This window comes from Saccopteryx bilineata, chromosome 6 (genome assembly GCF_036850765.1).
Source record: "Saccopteryx bilineata isolate mSacBil1 chromosome 6, mSacBil1_pri_phased_curated, whole genome shotgun sequence".
In the NCBI taxonomy this organism is placed as follows: Eukaryota; Metazoa; Chordata; class Mammalia; order Chiroptera; family Emballonuridae; genus Saccopteryx; species Saccopteryx bilineata.
In genome coordinates this window covers 184556715-184578130 of record NC_089495.1, presented here as the reverse complement: position 1 = coordinate 184578130, position 21416 = coordinate 184556715, and the positions used below count along the sequence as shown (strand labels likewise).

Genomic DNA, 21416 nt, shown 5'->3' with positions numbered 1-21416 from the left:
ATTTTAAAAATAAGTAGCCTGACCAGGCAGTGGCGCAGTGGATGGAGCGTAGGACTGGGATGCGGAAGGACCCAGATTCGAGACCCCGGGGTCGCCAGCTTGAGCGCGGGCTCATCTGGCTTGAGCAAAAAGCTCACCAGCTTGGACCCAAGGTCGCTGGCTCCAGCAAGGAGTTACTTGGTCTGCTGAAGGCCCCCCATCAAGGCACATATGAGAAAGCAATCAATAAACAACTAGGGTGTCACAACGAAAAACTGATGATTGATGCTTCTCATCTCTCTCCATTCCTGTCTGTCTGTCCCTGTCTATCTCTCTCTCTGATTCTCTCTCTGTCCCTGTAAAAAAAAAAAAAAAAAAAAAGTATATTTTAATGTGATCCAAGTAATTATAATAAAGCACTTACAATTTTTTTGGATTATCTATACAGGCTTCTCTAGTTGTAGCTGGAAATTCCTGGATCTATATTGTAAACAAATATTAAAATTTTTCTCTTAGTGTCAAAATAAGGTAAACAAAAACTAAAAGAAATAAACTATTTTAATCACTTCCTATAGTTATGTGAAAATAAAATTAAACTTACTAAAATGGTTTCATATTTAAGAAATGTACTGTAAAACATACTAAAAATAAAGAGTATTTTTTTTAATTTTTAAACAGTTTTTAAAATTATAAATTGTATCTATAAGAAAAGTGATTTTTATTTTCAAAATTTATTTTTACATATGATTATAGAACTATATACCTGAAATGAATAATTTTATTAATGAATGTTACCCCAATAAGTCCAACTAAAATAAAAAGTGATTTTCTTGATGAAGCAGTCTGGAATTACATGTCCCAATTACTCATTTTTCTCTACTTCAGTCCAAGAATTTGAAAGGAAATAATACCTAGCTTGGTACTATATTTGAACATATTTTAAAATGTATGAAAGGGTGGTGAGCACACAATGGCATATACAGATGTATTACAAAGTTGTACACCTGAAATTCATGTTATTTACCGATGTTACTCCAATAAGTTAATAAAAATTAGTATATTTTAATATATTTTAAAGTATATCTATAATAGGATGGAAATATACATGCTAATAACTGCATGATAAATACAAAGTAAACTCCAAATAACTAAATACAAAACACAGATTTCTAGCTTACTCCAAGTTTTATAATAGGCTCATCAGCTCCATTCAAATTAAAATTGTAAACATCATCCCTGTAAAAATGAAGAGAAATATTAACTCATTATACAATATACAATACATTATCTTCAAATATGAAGAAAAGTATAAAATTTATAAAATATTACTTACAATGGGTATTCAGAAGTAACATTAACAAAAGTAGTCTTCAGTTGCCTGTAACTTTTTTTCTGTGCCTTTTCCTAAATACAAAAGAAGTTTTACATATAACCATTCAAACTTGTATATTACCACACTTGGCAAATATAACATATACAATTAAACTTTCATATACTTTCTAGTGTGTTTCCACTAATATAAGTTTTATATTTGTAACAGTTTCCTTAATGGGAATTAAAGTATTTATATTAAACATCCACACTTAAAAATATTAAAGACTTCAATATTAACTAAAAACAAAGTATTATAAATGAAATATAAAATATAAGATCCTTATATCTTTAACATTTACTAAATTATTGTACATAGCTACAATAACCTCACTGGTATTCTACAAGATGAATTTTATTGATTCTAGAATCATACAGGAAAAAAAACTTTTTTCATATTAATTTGCTTTACATTCTTAAATAGAAAAGCTTTGGGCCAGATTAAGGTTTATTAAAGTCTCATGTGAAAGACTCAAAATTGTATCAAGCAACTAGGACTCTTAGGGAAAAATATGTGTAAGATTATTCCTAGAGCCTGCTGCTCAAAATATATCCAAACTCATCAGAAAGTAGTGAGGGCAAAGAAGTTGTTAAATAAAAATTTAATAACTGTTTTATTAATATATAAGTACATAAATAGTCCTTAAATGATTACTAATCTGAATTAGAAGTCTAATTTAATATCTAGTAAGTTAGAAATATTAAAACTAAAATATTCTAGATGTGATTCATCTTTAATTTTATTATTACTTTTGGCTACTTATATAGATTTGTATTATTCTAAAACATTTATCTCTCAGTATATTATTTCTCTGGTCACTTTATCTCATCCTTTCCAATGATTTTAACCAGTGTTCATACATTTGTTCATCCTTTACAATGCCAGTGTGTGCTAGGTATTACAGAAGATATAAAAATGAGGAAAGATAATAAAGAGGACACAAAAATGAGCAAAAGTGTTATACAGGATACAAAGAAGATTCTAAATAGTTAAAGTCTGGTAAAAGACAGAAGTGTTTTTTTTAAAAAAACTGAAATAGTGAAGAAAATATCAAAAAAGATACAAAGAAATTATTGTGCAGATTCAGAATCTTGCCCATTTGGATTCTGAATTGGAGCACCTTGGAAAGTTTTCATAACGAAGGTAGACTCTGAAGTAAGTCTTAAAAGGAGAAATAAAGTTATGACAACCAAAAAAAGGTGAGAGCCTGACCAAGAAGTGGCTCAGTGGATAGAGCAGTTGACCTGGGACACTGAGGACCCAGGTTCAAAACCCTGAGGTCGCTGGCTTGAGCATAGGCTCACCAGCTTGAATACAGGGTTGCTGGCTTGAGCATGGGATCATAGACATGACTCCATGGTCACTGGCTTGAGCAAGGGGGTCACTGGCTCAGCTGGAGACCCCACCACCACCAGGTCAAGGCGTGTATGAAAAAGCAATCGATGAACAACTAAAGTGCCACAACTACGAGTTGATGCTTCTCATCTTTCCCTTACTGTCTCTGTCTTTCTCTCAAAAAAAAAAAAAAAAAAAGAAAAAGAAAAATAGGTTGAGAGCCTGCTGAGTCAGTTCCAAGTTCTTTCCAAAAGTAGAAAAAGAAAAGAATAAATACTTTAGGGAATCTCAAGTTATGTTTCAGCTTCACAAAATATGCCTAGGACCATAGGAAACAAGACTGATATTAAAGGGACTAGGGGCCTCTTGGCTCAGTGGTAGACTGTTGGCCCCACATGTGGATGTCCCTAGTACGATTCCCAGTCAGGGCACACAGGAGAAGTGACCATCTGCTTCTCCATCCCTCCCCCTCTCACTTCTCTCTTCCTCTCCCCCAACGCCATGGCTTGATTGGAGCACATTGGCCCTGGGCGCTGAGGATGGCTCCATGGAGCCTCTGCCTCATGTGCTAAAATAAAATAGCTCATCTGTAAGCATGGCCCCAGATGGGCAGAGCATCCACCCAAGATGGAGGTTGCCAGGTGGATCCTAGTTGGGGTGCATGTGGGAGTCTGTCTCTCTCTCTCCCCTCCTCTCACTTGGAAAATAAAAAGGACTAAGGAACCAAACTCAGTCTCCACACTTCATTCAATAAGCAATAGATATCAAAGAAAGGTTCTGAACAAGAGAATGACAGGAGTGAAGCAATGAGATTTAGAAAGAATAGCTGGAATAGGCAGGAGACGAAATATTCAAGAGAATTTACAAAAGGTAAACCTCAAAACTTGAAATTAAGTGAAGAGAGAAAGTAATTGTGAGGAATAAACCAAAGATAATTAATACTTTAAGCCTGGATGAATAATAAATGTTTTTAACAAAAACAGGGAAATAAGAAGGATCTAATTGTCAGAAGATGTAGTATTAGCTAGAGAAAAAATGGAGATGAATCATGAGCAAAAAAGTAAAAATATCAAACTCATATATGTAAAAGAAGAATTTCCTTGGAAAAGCAGATTAGGGAACTTCTTTGAATACTTGCCACTAAATGTGTCAGTTGTTTAATCCATTTATCAAAATGCTGAAAACACTAAACTAATTCCATCCTACCAGTATTCTATTTTAGTGTTTACAGTCAAATATCATAGAGTTTGACTATATTTATACTTGGTGTAGTTAAATAAATAAAACCTACCTTACTGAGCTGTAGATCAGATTTGTTTGAAAAACCACTATAAAAAAAGTTTTGTCAAAATTTAAAAAGCAATTAAGTATCATCAGATTGTTTTTCATAAAAGGTATTTTATATAAGGTAAAACATATTTGGATCACAGTCTACATTTAATATATTATTAATAACTGAAATGTGATAGCCCTAGTCTAATATTTTTGAAAGTTCATAGTAAATAACAATAATAGTATTTAATTCTGAATCATTTACTTATATTTAAATAATATTTAAGCTAAATCATTCATGCAGCAGGAGGTGCCAGGCAATTTACATCAAATGGCTCTGCCATCAGTAATTTTTTTCATGCCATATAAGACAAGAATTATGTTAAATGTGATTAATCAATTGGCAGCTTATAAAAAGACATTTTATAATTAAAAAAACTAACCTTCAGAAAGATTATAAACAATGCATATTTACTATTTGAAAGTAACTCATTTCAGTTCATTTAAATTTCATAGTTCATTAAGCAATATAGGTAAATACACTTCATTTTACTCATCATTAGGCTCAGTAAAAATTCCTATAATGTCTATATCCTAAAGACTTATTTCTGAAATGGTATGCTATATAGATATAGTGTTTTTGATACTTTAGAACAAGGGTAGTCAACCTTTTTATACCTATCGACCACTTCTGTATCTCTGTTAGTAGTAAAATTTTCTAACCACCCACCGGTTCCACAGTAATGGTGATTTATAAAGTAGGGAAGTAACTTTACTTTATAAAATTTATAAAGCAGAGTTACAGCAAGTTGAAGCATATAATAATAATTACTTATCAAGTACTTTATGTCAGATTTTTGTTAAGTTTGGCAGAATAAACCTTTATAACACAACTTACTATAGTTAAATCTCTCTTTTTATTTATACTTTGGTTGCTCCGCTACTGCCCACCATGAAAGCTGGAATGCCCACTAGTGGGCAGTAGGAACCAGGTTGACTACCACTGCTTTAGAATATTTAATTTCAAATTTAGTTCTAATTTAAACTATTATTTATAAAAGTGAATAACTAACAGTGTTTTCTATTGGAAAAGCACATTATCTTTTAATACATTGAAAACACCTTAAAACAATGCAATTTAGTTGTATCTGTCAGAAAAATATTCATGTCTAATTTTTAAGAACATACCTGTTCATCAAAGACTCCTTTAATTTTCTTGTAGATTGTATATCATCCTTTGGTTTGTATTTCTTATTAATTTGGCTTATCAAGGATTCTGCTGCATCAGTAAGTGCTTTCCCTTTTGTGTTTTCTCTCTGAAACAATTTATAAGTTACTTAAAAACTCTTCAAGTTAACCTTCAAATGAAAATAAAGACTGAAAAGATATGGTTCTATGTATGACCACAAAGAAATAAAGAGGGCCAGAAATTATTTGATAAGTTTGAGCTTTATAGTCATTAAAACAAGTCAGGATAAATCTTTTAACATATAGAAAGAACTGTACAGAGTACTCTGTAGATATTACTTTTTAAAAGTTTCTATCCATGGGGAAAAAAGTCATAAAAAACGACAGGAAACTCAAAGCCGGTTCTTTGGAAAGATCAAAACTGGTAAGCTTCTAGTCAGGTTAACTAAGAAAAAAAATACATAAAAGACAAATTACTAATATAAAAAATGAAAGATTACTGAGTACATGGACATTTAAAGGATAATAAAGAAATACTATGAGCAACTCTATGCCCACAAATTTGATAACCTAAATTAAATAGACTGATTCCTTAAAATTCTACCAAAACTCACAGAGGAATTACCTGAATAGGCCTATATCTATTAAAGAAATTGAATCAATAGTTAATACCTTCCAAAGCAGAAAGCACCAGCCCCAGGTATGTGGTGAGTTCTATCAAACATTTAAGAAAAAATTATACCAATTTTACACAATCTTCCAGCAAAGAGAGCATAGCAAAATGTCCTAACTCATTCCATGAAGCCAGTATCACCTCATAAACATAGGTGCAAAAATCCTCAACAAAATATTAGCAAATCCAATAATATATGAAAATAATTACTACTACAACCTAGTGGAAATTTTAGGTAAGCAAGCTGATTCAACTTTTGAAAATAAATTCATTAATCCATCATATTAATAGGCTAAAGAAGAAAGTCATGATCATACTAAGAGATGCACAAAAAACATTTGACTAAATCCGATCTCCATGATACTCTCAGAAAACTAGGAACACAAGAGAGCATCCTCTACTTGATAAAGATCACCTACAAAGAAAATACAGTAAACATAACACTTAATGGAGAAAAACTAGATGCTTTTCAACTAAGGTCAGAACAAAAAAAGGATATCTGCTCTCATCACTCCTACTCAACATCATACTGGAAGCCCTAGCTAATGTAATAAGACAAGCAAAGGAAATAAATGTTATACAGATTGGGAAGGAAGGAATAAAACTGTCTTTGTTCACAAATGATATCACTGTCTATAGAATAAGTCTCAAAGAATGAACAAAAATATTCCAGGAACTAAAAAGCAATTATAGCATGGTAAAAGGATACAGGGGTAATAATAAAAGCCAATCACTTTCTTAAACATCAGTAACAAACAATTGAAATTTGATATTACATTCTATTTACATTACCATCCCCAAAATAGAATTAACTATAAATATAACTTAACACATACAAGATCTGTATGAGGAAAACTACATGACTGATGAAAAATCAAAAACCATCTAAATAAATGGAGAGGCTCAATATTGTCAAGATGTCAGTTCTTTCCTATTGAATTTAGTCAATATAATCCAGAAAGTTATTTTTTCTGTATCAATAATATGATTCTGAAGTTTACATGGAGAAGCAAGAGACCCAGACTAGCCCACATGTTATTGAAGAAGAATAAAGTTGGAGATCTGACGTTACCCTACTTTAAGACTTACTAAAAAGACAGAGTTATCATTATCAGTATAGTGTAGTATTGGTGAAAGCATAAACAATAGAATAATGAAACAAAACAGAGAGCTCAGAAATAGGCCCACCTGAATATAGCCAATAGATCTTTGACAAGAAGCAAAGTCAATTCATTGGGAAAAGCACAATCTTTTTAACAAATGGTGTTCAAACAACTGGATGTCCACATGCTAAGAAAATTAATCTAGACATAGAACCTTTCTATACTTCACAAAATTAACTCAAAATGGATCACAGACCTAAATGTAAAATGCAAACTATAAAATTTCTAGAAGACAACAGGAAAAAATCAAGGTGACCTTCAATCTGGCAGTGACTTTATTTTTTACTTTTTTTAAACTTTTAATTTATTGTTTACATAGATTCTAGTGTCCCCTCGAATGCATTCCCCCCATATTCCCCACAACATCCCCCTTGCCTTCCTCCCCACAACGTCCTACCCCCTTCCCTCCAGGATTTGCTTTTCTGTTCTCATCCCATCCCATCCTTTCATCCCCTTTCCCTCTGTCCGCTTTCCCTCTGGACCCTTTGATCCCGCCTGTCTCTATTCTGTTCCTCAGTTCATATTGTTCATTGGATTCCTCAAATGAGTGAGGTCATATGAGATTTTTCTTTCTCTGCCTGACTTATTTTAATACAACACCAAAGGCATGATCCATGAAAGAGAAAATAGATAAGTAGGACTTCTTTAAAATACAATAATTCTGCTCTGCAAAAAGACACCATTTAGAGCAGGGGTCCCCAAACTACGGCCCCGCGGGCCACATGCGGCCCCCTGAGGCCATTTATCCGGCCCCCGCTGCACTTCCGGAAGGGGCACCTCTTTCATTGGTGGTCAGTGAGAGGAGCACATTGACCATCTCATTAGCCAAAAGCAGGCCCATAGTTCCCATTGAAATACTGGTCAGACTTCTCCCAGGAAGAAATACAAATGGCCAACAGATATATGAAAAGATGCTCATCTTCTTTAGCTATTAGAGAAATGCAAATCAAAACGGCAATGAGATACCACCTCACACCTGTTCGATTAGCTGTTATTAGCAAGACAGGTAATAGCAAATGTTGGAGAGGCTGTGGAGAAAAAGGAACCCTCATACACTGTTGGTGGGAATGTAAAGTAGTACAACCATTATGGAAGAAAGTATGGTGGTTCCTCAAAAAACTGAAAATAGAACTACTTTATGACCCAGCAATCCCTCTACTGGGTATATATCCCCAAAACTCAGAAACATTGATACGTAAAGACACATGCAGCCCCATGTTTATTGCAGCATTGTTCACAGTGGCCAGGACATGGAAACAACCAAAAAGCCCATCAATAGATGACTGGATAAAGAAGATGTGGCACATATACACTATGGAATACTACTCAGCCATAAGAAATGATGACATCGGAACATTTACAGCAAAATGGTGGGATCTTGATAACATGATACGAAGCGAAATAAGTAAATCAGAAAAAACCAGGAACTGCATTATTCCATACGTAGGTGGGACATAAAAGTGAAACTAAGAGACATTGATAAGAGTGTGGTGGTTATGGGGGGGGAGGGGGGAATGGGAGAGGGAAAGGGGGTGGGGAGGGGCACAAAGAAAACAAGATAGAAGGTGACAGAGGACAATCTGACTTTGGGTGGTGGGTATGCAACATAATTGAACGACAAGATAACCTGGACTTGTTATCTTTGAATATATGTATCCTGATTTATTGATGTCACCCCATTAAAAAAATAAAATTATTAAAAAAAAAAAAAGAAATACTGGTCAGTTTATTGACTTAAATTTACTTGTTCTTTATTTTAAATATTGTATTTGTTCCCGTTTTGTTTTTTTACTTTAAAATAAGATATGTGCAGTGTGCAAGGGATTTGTTCATAGTTTTTTTTTTATAGTCCGGCCCTCCAACGGTCTGAGGGACAGTGAACTGGCCCCCTGTGTAAAAAGTTTGGGGACCCCTGATTTAGAGGATGAAAAAGACAAGACACAGACTGAGAAAAAACTAAAATACATAACTAATAAAAGACATGTATCTAAATTATACAAAAAAAAAACCCTGTTACCTAAGCATCTGTAACAATGGCTAAAATCCCAAACACTGACAACACAAAATAGCAGCAAGGATTTAGTTCAACAGGAACTCTCATTCATTGCTACTGGAATGCAAAATGGCACAGCCACTTTTTCCACTCTTGGAAGACAGTTTCTTACAAAACTAAACACTCTTACTCTAATATCTTTGGTATTCTCCCAAATGAGTTGAGAGATATGCCCACACAAAATGCACACATGAATGTTTACAGAACCTTTATTCATAATTGTCAAAATGTAGAAGCAACCAACATGCCCTTCATTAGGTGAATGGATAAACAAATCTTGTTATGTTCATATAAATGGAATAGTATTCAGCAATAAAAAGATGAACTGTCAAGCCATGGAAAGAATGGAATAAGACACTTGCTCATGCATACTGTGAGGTAAAAGAAGCCAATATGAAAGACCACATACTGTATGACTCAACTATATGGCATTCTGGAAAAGAAAAAACTATGGAGCTAGTAAAAAGATGAGTGATTAGGCCCTGGCTGGTTGGCTCAGCAGTAAAGCGTTGGCCCCGTGTATTAAAGTCCTGGGTTCAATTCCCAGCCAGGGCACACAGGAGAAGCACCCATCTGCTTCTCCACCCTTCCCCCTATCCTTCCTCTCTATCTCTCTCTTCCCCTTCCACAGCCAAGGCTCCATTGGAGCAAAGTTGGTCCAGGCGCTGACGATGGCTTCTTGGCCTCTGCCTCAGGCGCTGGAATGGCTCTGGCCACAAGATCCCCTGGTGGGCATGCAAGGTGGACCCTGGTTGGGAGCATTAGGGAATCTGTCTGACTGCCTCCCCACTTCTAACTTCGGAAAAATAAAAAAAAAAAAAAAAAAGAAGAAGAAAAGATGAGTGATTGCCAGGAGTTTGGGGAGAAGAAAGAAGGGAGGGATAGAAAACAAGGGAATTTTAGAGCAGTGGAGCTATTATATATGATGCTGTAATGGTGGGTTCATGTTGCTCTACATATGTGAAAACACACAGAACAATACAGAGTGAATTTTTATGGAAAATATTGACATTTTCATTAATCATAATGTATCAATATTGGCTCATCATTTCTAACAAATGTACTATATTAATGTAAGATGTTAATGATAGGGGAAACTGTACACCTAAAACTTCTCTAAGGAAATCGTATTAATATTTTAAAAACTGGAGTGACTATGAACAATTATGATCTGCATAATTTTAGATAATTTGGTTAAAACTATAACAATATTCTTAAAGATACAAGTTTTTCTGATTTTATTTTCACTTTTCTGAATCAGGCATATGGGTTTTATTTTATTTTATTTTATTTTTTTTTCCATTTTTCTGAAGCTGGAAACAGGGAGAGACAGTCAGACAGACTCCCGCATGCGCCCGACCGGGATCCACCCGGCATGCCCACCAGGGGCGACGCTCTGCCCACCAGGGGGCGATGCTCTGCCCATCCTGGGCGTCGCCATATTGCGACCAGAGCCACTCTAGCGCCTGAGGCAGAGGCCACAGAGCCATCCCCAGCGCCCGGGCCATCTCTGCTCCAATGGAGCCTTGGCTGCGGGAGGGGAAGAGAGAGACAGAGAGGAAAGCGCGGCGGAGGGGTGGAGAAGCAAATGGGCGCTTCTCCTGTGTGCCCTGGCTGGGAATCGAACCCAGGTCCTCCGCACGCTAGGCCGACGCTCTACCGCTGAGCCAACCGGCCAGGGCCTGCATATGGGTTTTAAAAATTAATACAGCATAGCCTGACCTGTGGTGGCGCAGTGGATAAAGCGTCGACCTGGAAATGCTGAGGTCGCCGGTTCGAAACTCTGGGCTTGCCTGGTCAAGGCACATATGGGAGTTGATGCTTCCAGCTCCTCCCCCCCTTCTCTCTGTCTCTCTCTCCTCTCTCTCTCCTTCTCTCTCTCTCTTCCTTTCTCTCTCGTCTCTAAAATGAATAAATAAAATAAAAAGAGAAGAATTAAAAAAAAATTAATACAGCATAAACATAATTATAACAAAGTTTACTATCTTAACCATTTTTAAGTTGATATATTTTTATGTATAATAGATAAGTTTTACTAGATATTCTTAAGATTGGCGTAATGAAGACAAGGTTTACTTGGCTTGATAAAAATGTAGCAAAAATGAACCTCCCCTAAAACAGTGTACAATTTTTTAAAAAATGTTTATTTATTGATTTTAGCAAGAGAGGAAGGGTGAGGAAGAGAGAGACAGTAACATCAATTCACTAGTGCATATGCTCCAACCAGGGATCAAACCAGCAAACTCTGTAGTTCAGGACAACATTCCAAACAACCAAGCTATTCGGCCAGGGTAAAATAGTATACAATTTAAGCACACCTGGTATAATTGGAGCCAACTTGGGAAATCTGTACCATTGAAATGAGGTTCTATATCTCTAGGTTTACTCAATGAACAGAAAGACAGAATCAAGACAGACCTTAGAGGAGAATAATCTATGCATGGACGTAATAGGATGTCATGCTTAACAAAGAAAGGAGTTGACTGAAGAAACTTTCTGAAAACAGAAGTTGATTTTTAAAGAGCAGAGCACAGCTTAGATCAGTGGTTCTCAAAGTGTGCGGCCTAGAAGATTTCCAGGTGCGCCCTGTGGTATTTATTCCAGAGAAATATGTACCTGTCAGGGACCAAAAAACCAACAGGGTTTTTGGAGTTTAGATTTTTGGGGGACAGGGGTGTGGGGAATTGGCTGTAAGCTGACAGCCTGCCCAACCCCTCACCTCACTTGCCTGATTAGGTTGCAAAAGGCTGTTAAGCTGTGGTGCTGGATTGTTTACACTACCCCCCCCATGTTCCCCAGAAAGACTGGAGGCAAGTTTCTTCTATCCTTTGTTTAGTGTAAAGTTAAGATGATATGTATCGTGGTGGTTTTCTGCACGTGGTAAAATTCTTGGGTTGCCTTGAAAACGTGATCAGAGATCTCATTGATTTGCTAATGGCCTCACTTTGCCCTATAAATAAAGCAAGATGCGGTTTTTGGGCACGCCTTGTTCTTGCCAGTTGCAATTACAGGGCCCTCCTGACCCCATATTTTCTTAATTCCGCACCGTTCCCACTTGGGACCTGGAATTACTAGCTGCGCTGATTTGTGGATTGTGCCCAAATATAAAAATAAATATAGGCCCTGGCCTTGTTGGCTCAGTGGTAAAGCATCGGCCTGGTGTTTGGGAGTCCCGGGTTCGATTCCCGGCCAGGGCACACAGGAGGGGCGCCCATCTGCTTCTCCACCCCTCCCCCTCTCCTTCCTCTCTCTCTCTTCCCCTCCTGCAGCTAAGGCTCCATTGGAGCAAAGTTGGCCTGGGTGCTAAGGATGGCTCTGTGGCCTCTGCCTCAGGCGCTAGAATGGCTCTGGTTGCAACAGAGCGATGCCCCAGATGGGCAGAGTATCGCCCCCTGGTGGGCATGCCAAGTGGATCCGGTCGGGTGCATGCAGGAGTCTATCTGACTGCCTCCCTGTTTCCAACTTCAGAAAAATACAAAAAATAAAAATAAAAAATAAATATAGTTACTCTATTATACCATTTCATTACAGAAATACCACTCTTTTTGTTAACACATCATTATTATACTTATTATTAACACATTATATTATTTTCAGGTAAATGCACCCAAATAAAATGGATAGATTTCTTGAGACTTGTTTGGAGGTTCTAGCAGGGGAGCGCAGCTACTCGTATACCCTTGACCAAAGAACGGTCCTCTCCTCTAGCGGGGAAGGTCGTCCTCTTCGACCGAGCGCGCAGCTTCGGGAGGGACGCACATGGAGCGGTGAGGGAGGAAGGGGACACCCGCCTAGCCAGCCAGATCAGCCGAATCAACCCTGGCGATCAATGGGTGACAGATGTCGCAGCCAGATCGCCCTCACATCCAAAATGGATTTCTCAAAAAGAAACGTGATATTGAAGAATCTGGTTCTGAGGTGAGCAAAAGTTAAGTGTAAATAAAATAGAACTTGAAGGCTGATGGGCAGAATTTAATTTATAGCATTTTTTATCAATTAACACTGAACAATACGATTGGATTAGAAACCCATTCATGGAAGCTTCAAGTGATTTTGGTCTAACATTAACAGAAGAAGAACTGGCAGCTATATCCACTGATGGTGGATTGATGATTAAACATAAGGAATTGTCTCTTGAAGCCTTTTGGATTTCTATAAAAGAATATGTGGCAATATCTTTAAAAGCTTTGAATATTTTACTACAATTTTTAACATCCTATTTATGTGAATTAGGATTTTCTACCCTCGACACAATTAAGAGTAAAAAGAGAGGAATTCTTCAATGTATTGATGAGGAAATGAGAGTTTGCCTTTCAAATATATGCCCAAACATTGAAGTAATCACTAGGACACATCAGGCTCATGTTTCTCATAAACACAAGAATGAAAAAACTTAACACATTTGTGCCAGGACCTGCCTGGCTAAAATTTACTAAATCTAAGAATGTATCTATATATATAAAAAATAACTTTTTTGTCTCTTTTTATTAACCCCTCTTTTTTACAAATTCTAAAAAGCATAACAAAAAAAGTAACATAAAAATGTTTTTTAATGTCAGAATAAATTTAATTTTGTCGTATTTATTTTGTTTAATTACCATAAAAGCACGCTTGGACTTTATATTTTTTTCTTTAATATTTGACTTAATTATTATAACATAGTTCTCAGAAATTTGTATATAGTGCACCTACAATTATCTGTAGAATTTTAAATGTGCCTCTACTTCAAAAAGTTTGAGAATCTGGCTTAGATGATCAAGTTTCTGTGCTTCCAGGAAAAAAGGAATGCCTACCTCAGAAAAATTCTGTGAAATGATTCTAAATTCCAAAGAAAAATGTTTAAAATTAGAACTAGAGAACCAGATCAGCATTCAGACAAAAAAGGAGGAAGAAGAAAAAAGAAAGAAAAACAAAAGAAACTCTTACTCTTCTTCATCTAAAGGAACTAAATAGCAACTAAAACTAGAAAGAAGAAAGAATAGTGTACTAAGCACCAAAAATAAAGTAACCCAAAAGGATTTGGTTAAAAAAGTAGCCAAATTAGTTTCAAATAGTGAGTTTTAGATTAAAAACAAAATAATAAAGAGTCTGGTCAAAACAAATAAAATAATATATATAATTATACATGATAATTGCAAATTATCTATTAAATATTTCATTTGTATACTGAGATGTTCTAACATATGAACATTTTACAATTTAGAAATTCAGAAATTGGAAATTTGGCTCCCAGGTATTAATACTCTGGAAGAAAAAAAATAACAGCCTATATAACCTTGGTCCTATAAGAAATAGCAAAAAATAAATTGCATTATTGGCAATTTCTTAGAAATTTATTATGATTTAAAACTTTCCTTAATCTGCATCTTGGTAGAGGTGACCCCCCCAAAAAAAATAAGTCATGGTAACTGCTACAAAAAGTAAACTTTCAGTTTCAAAGTATGATACAAAATAGCTAAAACTGTCCTGGAGATGTTCTACAGATGATTAATCTGAAGTGGAGGCTTCAATAGAGATGAGCAACAGTTAAGGTAAAAGACAACATCCTCCACCCCACTTAAATCCTTTCTTGAAAAATCTTGTAAAACTTTAAAGCAGTAATTCAAGAAATACTTCAGGTGTTACTATGTGCAAAGCTGTGCTGGTGTACGAAAAAGAAATGTTGAATAAAATTGTCTTTACACTAATAGTTTAAAACTAACAGACACAAAAATAGCCATTTATTAAAAAGAAAGGTAAGCACCACTTGAGAGGCAAAGGCAAACAGTTCTGTATGCATGTTCAAAAGAATTGGAAGAAGAGTGGGAAAGACCCAACAAGAGGAGACAAAGCAGAAATTAATATAATATTGAATGTAAATTGTAACTGAAAAATAAAAATATATATTACTAAAATTAATTTCACATTTTTCAAATGTATATTAGAAAATTTAATGTAGCTAGAATATTAAAAATTATATATATGACTCAAAAAAAGTCAAGAAAGGATTCACTCATGCTGTATCTAGTCACCTATGTCCATGTCTACTACATACCAGCAGGTACCTGTGCTTTACCAGAGTTAGGAGTAGGAGAGATGCAGGAGCTCAGGAGCACTCGTTCAGAGTTTATGTTAAAGAACAAGGCATTATAAATGTTAAATTTGCAGCAATCAAGCTTCTTTTACTTTCTTATGTTATTAAGCAAGCACATTACAGGTATACAGAAATAAAACATGCTGAGAGCTCACCATTTTTCTCTGTTGCAAATTCCAGCTATTAAGTTCAGAAGTTAGTCTTTTCTTTGGTTTTCTATGACTCTTTGTACTTTTGCTAGGAGAAGGGCTTTTATCACAAATATCAGTATTCACATCTTCTAACAATATATATTTCTTCCTATAGATGACAGATTCTTCAACTGTCTTATTTAGGAGAACTGATTTAAAAGTAGTTTGAGATTCAACATGCCAATCACTCTGCTTGGTATTTTCACTGTTTTTCTGCTCTAAATGTTGATTTAGTTGTTGATTGTTTCTTCTGCAAACATCTACTTCTGCTTTATCTATTTTGTTATTCTGCATTCTTTCTTTCTTATGTTCTACCTTTCCTGTTTCTTCAAAATTATCATCAGATGCTGAAGAGGATGATTTTTGTTTAGAAACTTTTTTGTTGGTAGCAATATCTAATGGGAGAAAGAAATGAATTCTTACTAAATTAATAAAGTGATCATGTATAAAATTTGTTAAAACCAAAGATATTTGTCAGACATTTCAAGAAATGAATATTTTCCTGAACTACTATTATGTACCGAGAAAACTAGTTGACCCTTGAACAATATGGGGTTAGCGGTGCCAATCCCTATGCAGTCAAATCCACGTATACCTCAACTCCCAAAACTTAATGACTAATAGCCTACTGCTGACCAGAAGCCTTGCCAATAACATAAACAGTTAACACATATTTTGTATGTCATGTGTATTATATACTGTATTCTCTATTAAGCTAGAGAAAAGAAAACGTTATGAGAAAATCATATAGAAGAAAAAATACATTTACAAAATTTATTGAAAAACATGTGTATAAGTGGACCCATTCAGTTCAAACCCATGTTAAGATCAACTGTATGTTTTACCTTGATTAATTGTGTCTCCTTGTAAAGTACTTGCTCTTTGGTTATTACATAGCTTAATATTTGTTACAGGTGTCCAACACGCCCATTTAGAGGGCATTTTATTTCCACGAATATTGTCTGTAACACCAGGTAACCTGGAAAATAAATTTGCTTACTATATCACAAAACATTAGTTATGACTCTGACCTAAGACCTTGAGTTTAATTTAGTCAATTTTTATTGATAGCAATATTTTAACAGTCAAATATGAAAATGTCTTCATGAGTCACAATGAATGTTAAAATATACTGTATATTTGGTTCAAGTTTTATGAGTTCCATTATTGCTACTATATTTATATCTGCCTAAATACATCTCACTTATCTTACATGTTCCACTGTATCTTTACACTAAGTAAAATTTCTTTGCAGTCATACTTTATTATTTTTAAAATCTCGTTCATGTTAAGTCTCTCAATTTGAAAGGAGTTATGTTGGTTGATGTGGACAGGACATAGACTGTTTCCCATTGTGCTATCATAGTACTTGAGAGATTATTAATGCTATAACCAAAAATACATTCTAAGACTATAAAGGCCTTCCTTTAAATATGTTACATTCATCTAAAAGTAACAATATATGCTAAAAGATTTAATGGGTTTTCTCATACTTACACAGGTTTATCTATTTTTCGCACTGCCTGCGAATCAGGAACAATATACTGAGGTCCATCTAAATAAAACAAAAAGTATAGTATTTTTATTTTTTCATACAGTTGGTAGGGTGAAATTGGTATAGATCTTTTTTTTTTTTTTTTTGTATTTTTCCAAAGGCGGGTAAAGGCAGACAGACTCCTGGCATGTGCGCAACCAGGATCCACCTGGCATGCCCACCAGGGGGCGATGCTTGGCCCATCTGGAGCATTGCTCCATTGCAACCGGAGCCATTCTAGCACCTGAGGCGGAGGCCATGGAGCCATCCTCAGCGCTGGGCCAACTTTGCTGCAGTGGAGCCTTGGCTGCAGGAGGGGAAGAGAGAGATAGAGAGAAAGGATAGGGGGAAGGTTGGAAAAGCAGATGAGCACTTCTCCTGTGCCTTGGGCAGGAATCAAACTCAGGACTTGCACACACGGGCCGATGCTCTACTGCTGAGCTAACTGGCCAGGGCCAGTATAGATCTTGATCAAGGTTTACATATTGGAATAAAGAGATTGATTGATTGTGTTCCCCCCCCCAAACCCAAAATCTGTGGTAAGAGACTATATTAAATATCTTTGTAACTTCTAATTCCTTGAATAAAGCTGAACACATTTATTATGTCTTTCTTCTTCAAATCAATACAAACCAGTGTAGCAAAAGGCAAGTATAGAAAGAAATATAGATATTTTAAAAGAGTGACTGAGATTAAACCAAAAAGTACTTACTAAAATTTTCGTTTAGCAATTCAGTGTCCTTAATTTCTGTCTTTTCTACAATGTTGGCAGTTTTGGTATGCTATAAACACAAGAGACATATTAATGTAAATTTGAATTAAGATATTATATGAAAACTTTTAAATACCAGAGTATTTAAGATTAAAACTTTCAAAATAAATTGGCCTTGCTATTAAAAGCTGGATAGCATTACTATTTACAGTTGACTCTAGAACAACTTGGGGATTAAGGGTATTGATAGACCCCTCACTCTGTCAAATTTGAATATAACTTTTGATTACCTCCAAAACTTAACTATTAATATAGCCTACTGTTGACTGGAAGCCTCACCGATAACAAACAGTTGATTAATATGTACTATATTTTATATGTTATATGTATATATTATACATTGTTCTTGCAATAATGCTAAAGAAAATGTTTAAAAAATCTTAAAATACATTTATAGTATTCATTGAAAAAAATCTATGTATAAGTAGACCCATGAAGTTCAAAGTTGTGTTGTTCAAGTGTCAACTGTATTTCATAAAGGTTATACCCATTTTAGAATATTATCTATCCTAAAACAAGAAAATAATGGTCATTACAAATAAAGAGGCAGAATATCCTACAAAATTCCTGATTTCTCTATAACTAGTAAAATAATCAATCTTCACCTGTAACTATTTCTAGGATCTTCATGGCACATTTTCTATTGTTTTGATCTCATAACCCGCATCTATTCTGTCTTTTCACTATTATCTATATAAGAGTTGGAAATTATGAAACATTGAATGTTGTAAAGTTTCAACCATTGCACAGGTAACTTCTTACCTACAACAAACTTCCTGTCTTTCCATAGCCAAAGATACAACACTTTCCCATATCAAATACAAATCTGATGTCACTGTCAGAAAAATACACCCTCTAGTCTAGGCTAAGATATTTTGCCTTACTATGGCTTTCTTTCTGCTTAATCTAGCCAATGGTTCTCTACACTGGGAGAGGAGCAGTATGAAAATGCACAGGTGTGGTTTTGGTTGTCATAATGACAGAAGAGTTCCTCTGACAATAAGCAAGCACAAGCCTAGGATGCTTATCATGCTACAACATTCCGTACCATGCCACAAAACTGAATTGAATGATCACTTTGAGTATTTTTTCTAATATCAACTCTTGTACCCTTTATCTTTCTGCCACATAACCATTTTTTTATTTTAATCATCACCTATTTTTTAATTCAAATACCAAGGCTACTAAGCTTTGAGAACATATTACGTGTTTCTGAACTGATGCTGTAATAAAATTGAATCTAATTTAAACTGTGTCCTCCACACTAACACTTATACTCATTCTTAGCCCTCTCTATTATCTCAGTAGCTACTCCAAATCTTGACTTGTCCCTGAACCCTATATGTCAACCCCAAGAGAAATTCACCATCCTTGCACTTCAGAGGAAACAAAAGCTACTAGGTGTTCTTCATTTACACTCTTATCTGTATCTCCGATTACCTATTATTCTTAAAAACAATTTCCTCTTATCCATTCCCAGCTCTGTCCCTTCAATTATCTGGCATAAATGCCCTTGTCCACATTGTCCATTTGAATAACATTTACTCTTCAGAAATCAACTCATTCTCCATCTCCTCATAGAGCCTCTCCTGATCTTCACCCTCCCCCTCCAGCTCTGGCATAAGGCACCCGCCCCTCCACTAGGTTCCTACTTCATCCTATAGGTACATCTGAGAATATTATGATTTTATTAATTTGTCTTATTCCCACACTAGACTTGGAGACAGACACTTAAGGACAGAGTACACTTGTATCTTATATTTCTATACCAGAACCATCTCCATAGCAGACACTAATTTGTGTAACTAAAGAATGAGGGTGAACCCTTTCTCTAAACAAATGCATAAATCAGTTATAGTGAATAAATATTCCTAGATTTTATTGTCAGCACAGTAAAGGAGTTATGAGAATGACCTTATTTATGTTCAAGGACAATAAATGATACCTAAAAAGAAAAAGCAATGCCTTAAAGTGAGACACTCACTGCCTGTAAAAGAGGTTAGCTAAATATGTATTTCTACAATAACTTGACAAAATTTTATTTTAAAAAGTGCTTTCAAAGTGAAGTTACTTTGTCTGTATCATCTCCCCTATTTCTTCTTGCAGGTGATTTAGATCGATGTGATAAAGCATCATCCACTTCATTTTCCGATGTTTTAGAAATACCAGTTTTTTCTGCAGAACTCATCACTTGAAGTGGTGGTTTAATTTTTCCTCTTCGTGGTGTTGCTAAAAAGGACAAAGAACTGGTATATTTGTGAAGTTTTAAATTACATATTGCTATTACTGAGGTATTCTTTAGATGAAGAAGGTAAAAAAGGGAGATTCTAGGATGAGTCCCAGGTTTCTGGTTAGACAATTAAATGGGTTATGGATACCATGTACCAAAGAAGAAATGGGGGAAAAACTGACAGGGAGGTGGAGGGACATGAAAAGAAAATTTATTTTTGGACCTGTTAAGTGTGAAGAGCCTGTTGGCATTAGCTGCCTACCTAATAGGCAATTGTATTTTGGGAACAGGAGGTCACTATTAAATTCTTATAATAAAGGTTAAATAAGATGGTATTTATAACTAGTATACGGTATCAGATTATTTTTATTTAGCTCTTAGTATGTACCAAATACTGGTCAAATGTTTCACAATATTTCTTTTCTTTTTTTTTTTTTTTTTTACAGAGAGACAGAGAGAGTCAGAGAGAGGGATAGATGGGGACAGACAGACAGGAACGAAGAGAGATGAGAAGCATCAATCATCAGTTTTTCATTGCGACACCTTAGTTGTTCATTGATTGCTTTCTCATATGTGCCTTGACCGTGGGCCTTCAGCAGACCGAGTAACCCCTTGCTCAAGCCAGCAATCTTGAGTCCAAGCTGGTGAGCTTTGCTCAAACCAGATGAGCCTGCGCTCAAGCTGGCGGCCTCGGGGTCTTGAACCTGGGTCCTCTGCATCCCAGTCGACGTTCTATCCACTGTGCCACCGCCTGGTCAGGCTTCACAATATTTCTTATCATATAAATGAATGATTATTCTTAAACCTATAACTTGATGGGGCAGACACACTTCAGTCCTACGTTATAGAAAGAAAACTGGTTCTAAACTTTACCAGAGGATAAGCTGTACCAAATACACATTTGGGAGCGAGGAAACAAGCCAAAGTGGCCTAATTCAGTGTTTGATCCATGTTATGTTGCTCCCACTTAAATTATAAATTAGTAACGCTGGATATTAATATTTTAAATGTTTATATGTCAATATCTATTAAACCTTTTTTTAAACATTTGAAATTTCTTGACAATTAGAAAGCATTTATGATTCATAGTTTTCAATTTTTATATCCCCAACTTATCCTCTAGGTAAATTATGTCCAGAATAGCCCTGAATTTTTTTCTGCTTTAAAATATAATAGCAGCCCTGGCCGGTTGGCTCAGCGGTAGAGCGTCAGCCTAGCTTGCGGAGGACCCGGGTTCGATTCCCGGCCAGGGCACACAGGAGAAGCACCCATTTGCTTCTCCACCCCTCCGCCACACCTTCCTCTCTGTCTCTCTCTTCCCCTCCCGCAGCCAAGGCTCCATTGGAGCAAAGATGGCCCGGGCGCTGCGGATGGCTCCTTGGCCTCTGCCCCAGGCACTAGAGTGGCTCTGGTCGCAACATGGCGATGCCCAGGATGGGCAGAGCATCGCCCCCTGGTGGGCATGCCGGGTGGATCCCGGTCGGGCGCATGCGGGAGTCTGTCTGACTGTCTCTCCCCGTTTCCAGCTTCAGAAAAATGCAAATATATATATATATATATATAATGGCAGTTGTTAGAAAT

The 21416-nt window shown here is 35.8% G+C and overlaps 1 protein-coding gene across 1 annotated transcript in view; it reads right to left on the bottom strand.

The window, feature by feature from the left end:
* Positions 1–21416, bottom strand: part of SYCP2 (synaptonemal complex protein 2) — a 102748-nt gene that overhangs the window by 44414 nt on the left and 36918 nt on the right. The window contains 10 exon segments of the mRNA XM_066235658.1: positions 404–459; positions 1158–1215; positions 1313–1383; positions 3978–4014; positions 5147–5274; positions 15264–15694; positions 16145–16278; positions 16797–16854; positions 17546–17615; positions 19677–19834. Coding sequence (XP_066091755.1) covers positions 404–459; positions 1158–1215; positions 1313–1383; positions 3978–4014; positions 5147–5274; positions 15264–15694; positions 16145–16278; positions 16797–16854; positions 17546–17615; positions 19677–19834 — 1201 coding nt within the window.